Genomic DNA, 6,410 nt, shown 5'->3' with positions numbered 1-6,410 from the left:
TCATAAAGGGACGTTAAACATAATTCTAGAAGGGCTTTCCCGTGAAAAAACTATGTGAAAGATTTTTAGATTAGTCCCACAACTTTTAGATGAATTGGGATGAGATTGAAAATGAATTGAGTTAATAATAAACGGGTCAATGACCCACCCAAACTTGGGCATATTGGGCAAGTCATGTTTTTAGACCAATTTCGACACCTCTATCCACATAAGAACTCTTAACGATTTACAAAGATATTGTAGTTTTACAAAATCCTAACAGCCCAGGCTATATGCGTTGAGGTGTATATAATAAAGACCAAAAGAAATCAACCCAATTGATCATCTTCTCCCGCTACTAGTATCTCGAAATTGGGAAAAGCGTTTTTTTTAGCTAGCGTTTGGCCATAAATTCCTAAATTTATACTGAAAAATTTAATTTGGGTGTAGTTTGGTTTGAAAATAAAAATGTGTTTGGACATTTGTTTTGGGTAAAATTTGGTTTAAAAAAATATAAAATATGACTTATACCCATAAATTCTAAAAACTATCACAAATACCCAACAGTGCCATTATCAATAACATTCATTATATTATCGCAAACCATAGTTCTGAAAATAAATAAATTTAATACAAAATTATTATTTTTATAATGAACTACATAATACACTATCAATAGATGACCGGGAAGATAAAGCAAGATCGTTATAAAATAATAAATGGTGAGCTTTTTTATAAAATACAAAAGTTTGGAGCAATTTTTAAAAAATATATTAGTAATATTTTGGCCCAAAAACAGCTATTGAATTTGGCCAAAATGGAGGCAAAATTCAGCCAAAATTTATGACCAAAGAGGTCGTTAGGGTTAGGGCCTAAAGGATATTTCAGTCAGCAGCTTCCGCGGTGTGCTATTGCGATGGCGGAGATTGCTCGTCAGGGGAAGCGAAAATTGGAAGAGGAGAGTGTGAATGGCGGAGATTGCTCGTCAGGGGAAGCGAAAATTGGAAGAGGAGAGTGTGAAGGAGTTAGGTGATGGAGGAGGTCCAAATCAGAATTTCGCAAGGTCCATTGATAAGGAAGGTGACGGTGAAGACGAATACTACGATTCTGATGATGATCTTGTTATGTATGCGGACGGTTCGCAGAATGAGCCGTGAGCTTCAGGACGAGTATAACCGGCAGGTCGAGGAGAGCGAGGTAGGTGCTATGCTATCTACGTTATTATTCTTGTGGAGTATATGCCTTTTTATGCTTGTTGATTTGTCCTTTTCTGTAATAGGGTTTTGATATTACTCTGGATTTGACTTTGGGTGCTGGTATTGGGGCTCCAATTTTGCCACAACGGGGTAACGAGGGCGACCCAATATTTGTTGACCTCTCCCGCAGAGCCATTGAAAATTTCAATTCACAGAATGTAAGTGCGTGCTTACTTAACTGCTTCATTCTCTTTTTGGAAAATTGTATTCTGTTATTGATATTTTTGCTTGTCCTCTATTTATTTAGGCTACAACATACCGATATGTGAAAAATGTGACTGTGAACACTTCATATGCTGCTGGGATGTGGTGTTACATCACCTTTGAAGCCAGGGATGCTGATGCAAATGCTACTACGGATGATGATTCCAGTGCTCTAAAGACCTTTCAAGCATTGGCGTGGTGGGGAATTGATGGAGAGAGAGATGTGAGATATTGCAGGTTTAAGAAACCTTCCACTCATTGAAGGTAACTTTAATATGCATCTTCTCGCTGGTTACATACATTGCTTATACATGCTACGTGCTCATGCTTACAACAACAACAACATCAACATATCCATCTGATCCCACAAGTGGGATCTGGGGAGGGTGGTGTGTACGCAGACCTTAGTATATACATATTGCTACCCGAGGCGGATGCAGGATTTGATAGGAGTGAGTGCACCACCGCCTTAAATGTACACATGTCACTAGTCGTAGAATCTAAGCAGGAATATGCTTTTGGTTGATTCAGTTGGTTTTAGATTAACTCAGTCTGATCTTTTGTTCATAGTTTCAGTTTCTAGAATTTTTTTTTTATATATACACCTATCAAATGTCAAAACAGAGAGAATGAAAATCTTTATTGGCGAAGCATAATATTTTCTAAGGCAGATATTGTCCCAAAAAATAGGAAATCAAAGAGACCAAAAAAAGGAATAGTTTTTGTTAAGGGTTTACCCTCTCCATTCATGTGAAATAAACTTTGAACATGGAGATATTAGTACTACCATAATTTAATGGTTAGTCTACATAGGAAAGAAACGGCATGCAAAGAGAACAATCCTACATCAAATTCAATATAACTCTAGTATCTGCTTCATGTTGATATGTTTAAAGAAAATGTCAACTCAAAAGAGAAAATAAACTCATAATAGTGTTAAAGTTTTAGAGAATTGTTAACTTTTCCCTAATTAATAATGCATGATATATTTAGTTTTATTTCAAAATATCTTGGTTTTTGGCAAATATTTGTAAACAATTACTAATAATATTATTTGAATGTAGCAATGAATAAGAACCCCCCAATTGTATGATTATAAAAAGATTCCGGGGGAAAAAGGCCAAAAAAAAAAAAAGCAAAACGGCCCCACAAACTAAAAAAGAACAAGAGGAGAATACTGCAAAATAGGAGAAAGACTTCACAACAAAAAAAAGTGTGTGTGTGTGGGGGGGGGGGGGGGGAAGGCTTCAAAAGCAGGAGATTGGAATGCATCTGTGACTCAAATCAGCGAATCTTACTTTTTTGTTTGTTTTTGCTTTGTGACTCAAATCAGCGAATGCATCTGTGAGTTTGCTAATAAAAAACAAAATAAAATCAGCAAATGCATTTGATATCCCTAATATGATACAATGTACATTGACCCTGCTCGCGGCTACATTAGAAATGGTTCCTTTAGGACAGTTTGATTATGCCCTCTTGCCCTTAGAACCTTGTTCCTTGTTGGGGTAATGAAATAAAATCACAAATGCATTTGATATCCCTAATATGATACAATGTACTTTTGACCCTGCTCGCAGCTGCATTAGAAATGGCACCTTTAGGACAGCTTGATTATGCTATCTTCCTCTTAGAACCTTGTTCCTTGTTGGGGTTTTCTTGGATTGACCGGGGAGTTTGGCCTTGGGGGGGGGGGGGGGGGGTTGTGGTGTATCGTTTCTCTTGCATACATTCTTTGATTTATGCCTACACATATTGCTACACAACAAATACAACTATGTCTCAATCCCTAAGTCTGCGGTATGAATCCCACTATTTGCTTCACTCCATTTGGCCGTTATATTCCAATGTGCCAATGTATATTAGTGATGCTGGAAAAACCTTTGTTGCTATGCTCCTCAAAACCTCATTATTAGATCCAATCATGCATTTTCCCGTATTGTTAAATGAGTGAATGAATGAAAATGATGCACTTTGAGTTCTTTATTTTATTTAACAACAAAATGTTGGCTAATTCACTTTTAAGAGCCTTTATGGTTGTGTAAGGTTTGCCACGAAAAAAGGGGAAAGCCTCGTATACAAGTTGTTTAGAAAGTAGAATGTGTTGGGACAAAAGGCAGCTTTCTAGAAAAAGCATCGAATAATCTAAATCATTAGAAAAAGTTCATGTTTAGTAAAAAGGTTTAAAGAAGTGGTGAAGTTCCAAATATCCCTGAAAACAGCTCTCTGTGCCTTCATACGCCTTTGTTTTATTTCTTTTCAAGTTGTTCACAAGAGAGTCAACGAGCATTTTGCATAAATCAATGTACTGACTCCTCAGTCATCTGACCTTCAATTTTTTGGAGATTAGACCATAGGAATTGCATAATGGCGGGGAGGCCAACAGGGGTTTCGCCTTGAAACTCAATGGCTCCTCTTTACTCAGAGTCGCCCACTACTCTCTCCCACTATCATCATTTTCATTGACTTATGGTGAAACAATATCTAGAGGTTAGCTATTGGAAGAGAGACTACTCTTTTCTTAAGTATATTTTCGGTTATAAAAAAAAAGAGACTATACTTTGACTGTGTTGTTGTTAGTAAACATAAGTAGTTATAATTTATGTAACATATTGTTATACATCGCATAAATATATATAGCTATAGTTATAATAAAACGTGCATTATAAACTAATCTTCACATGCTCTCAAATTTTCTCTGTCGCTTCACTTATTCTTTCTGATGGTATCGGAGTTAAGGGACGTCCTTAGTTTGAATCTCATAGCCATTAAAAAAGTATTTTTACGTGGTTGTACTGGAAAACCAATCAGGTATGCATCGGAGAAGGCGCATTGCTAATATAAATAAAGAAAAGTATCCTTCTATAACAAAAGTGTAACCTTATCGAAAGAGTATCCTTTTATAACAATATAAGCTTTTTTAGACATGATTCACACAATTCATTAGTCGTACTTCAATAAATGAGTTGGAATTTGTCTTTTTAAGCAATCCACTTCTTAAGAAGCTATCTACATATAGGTTAGGTAGGATTTGTTGTGAAGTCCTCAGTGGCCAAATTCTTCTTTGATAAGTAAAATAATTCAAATGTTCTTACTGGGACAACCTAACACACAGGCATTTTTAGGTCTTTGGTCTAGTCCACAATTTTTATATCTAATACTTAGCCAGGTTTTGCTAAAGAGGGTTGAGATTCTTGAAACTTCAGGTCCATCTTTATATGAGTCCTGGGTGCATTTGAGCATCATGTCTTTGATGACGGTTCTTTAGTTTTCACTGATCTTTCAGCAGCTAATTAGGTTCATTTGGTAAATTCTTTCAAAATTATGTTATACCTAAAAAATCCAAATACCGTTTCATTGAAACTTGTCTTTATCGAAAGCAAGGTCTGCATGTTCTGGTTCAAGGTTTTTGCTCTGTGCAGATTGGAACTGCCAAAATTGTTTTGCATATAGACAAGTGATTATGAGAAAAAATGATGCTATAAATTTGTTTCAGGCCAACCTTGCGTTGCGTTTCTTAAGTATAATTATTATTTTATTTTTTGGCAGGTGGTAATAGACCTCTTGATTCCGATGTTGATGTGAAAGCTACGCAGTGAGCTTGCCATCTCTTTAAGCTCTTCCCAGTCTTCTACTCTGGTAGTTATTTAATAGTATAGTGTTATTAACTTCTGTTATCACTATGACATGAAAAAGTGGTGGATGTACCGTATACTCTTGTAGTTTAAAGAAGGGTTCTTTGTGTTATTACTAAGGCAAGGAAAAAAGTGTTGTGGTATCATGCTTCTTGCTATGTTTGATGATGAATGAAGATGCTTTACTCTAGCAACTTATTATTGAGAAAACCTAAGAAAGTTTTACTGAGTGTTTCAGAAATTGTTTGCCAAAATCATTCTGAAAGACTTATGAAGAATGTAGAGAAAATGCTTGCATGACCAACTGCCTTGTATGATGATTACTACAACTACATCATCGCCGATGCACTCCCTTTTTTTGGGGGGGGGGGGGCTAAACGTTGAGTTTGTCCACAAGAAATCCATAAAAGCAAAGACTCAAATACTATAAAAAAGCATAAACAAAGAAGATGATTCAGCTCAAGATTGAATGTTACACCAGACATTGATTCATGCACCAAGTAAACCTGAGTCCAAGTTTTCTTGACCAAACTTAACTTAATTGGCCTTGGTCAACACCTGCATTTGATCCAGAGTAGCATTGCCTTTCTATGATCTTGACCAAACAGATATCTCAGAATCCATAACAAAGGTGAGTGTGACAATCAGATCACTCTTCAAATGCCACAAACAAAAATGCAGCTTTTGGAAGGAAAATACCTTGATGAATCAAAGGCGAGGAAGCTGTTTTAGATCAGGTGTGCATGTTTGTGAATTCTCATACCTGGAAAACCCTGTAAAAAAGAAGATTGCCCAATACTCAATTCATTGGTGGAAACACTCGTGAAAAGGGAGAAATAACAGCCTCTCTGGCACATATATCTTAGAAATAACAGCCTCTCTGGCACATATATCTGAGCAGCGGCGAGGGGTTTGGAATTACCATAATACTAACAGGAGTATGTATACAAACAAACCTAATTACCTAATGGGTGGGTGATTAATATATAACACTATGTAATGAATTTGTTCCTTTTTTGTAATTTGATTTATAATTTTAATGTATAGCATAATACTTATATTTGATAAATTAATGTTAAAGCACGAATTATGAACTCTCTAATAATACTCAAATTCCTAATTTGTTGTTCAACTATTTCGTCTGTTCCTTTTACTTGTCGCTTATACTAAAAATAAATTTTCTATTTTACTTGTTCATTTTAACAAATCAAAAAAGATTTATTATTTTCTTCCTGTATTATCCTTGGTATTAAGTACTTAGCAAGGATACAACTTTAATAACTATTGAGACGGTTAATTTAGTAATTTGGTAAAACAAATTCTTTATGAACAATTTTTT

The 6,410-nt window shown here is 35.5% G+C and overlaps 1 protein-coding gene across 1 annotated transcript; it reads left to right on the top strand.

Moving 5' to 3' along the window:
• The first annotated feature begins 808 nt into the window (after window positions 1–808).
• LOC104094581 (uncharacterized) lies at window positions 809–5,265 on the top strand. The gene is made up of 4 exons (XM_009600541.4): window positions 809–1,176; window positions 1,259–1,393; window positions 1,483–1,703; window positions 4,986–5,265. The coding sequence occupies exons 1-3, from the start codon at window positions 1,012–1,014 to the stop codon at window positions 1,699–1,701; spliced, it is 519 nt and encodes a 172-aa protein (XP_009598836.1). The 5' UTR covers window positions 809–1,011; the 3' UTR covers window positions 1,702–1,703; window positions 4,986–5,265.
• Window positions 5,266–6,410: the final 1,145 nt, after the last annotated feature.

The sequence above is a fragment of the Nicotiana tomentosiformis genome, chromosome 2 (genome assembly GCF_000390325.3).
Source record: "Nicotiana tomentosiformis chromosome 2, ASM39032v3, whole genome shotgun sequence".
In the NCBI taxonomy this organism is placed as follows: Eukaryota; Viridiplantae; Streptophyta; class Magnoliopsida; order Solanales; family Solanaceae; genus Nicotiana; species Nicotiana tomentosiformis.
This window is presented reverse-complemented; position numbering and strand designations above follow the sequence as displayed.

Excerpts from the sequence above, each read along its gene's own strand:
- LOC104094581 (XM_009600541.4), top strand. The coding sequence starts at position 1,012 with ATGGAGGAGGTCCAAATCAGAATTTCGCAAGGTCCATTGATAAGGAAG. Across the intron at positions 1,177-1,258 it reads GGCAGGTCGAGGAGAGCGAG|GGTTTTGATATTACTCTGGA; the intron begins GTAGGTGCTATG and ends TTTCTGTAATAG. Across the intron at positions 1,394-1,482 it reads AAAATTTCAATTCACAGAAT|GCTACAACATACCGATATGT; the intron begins GTAAGTGCGTGC and ends CTATTTATTTAG.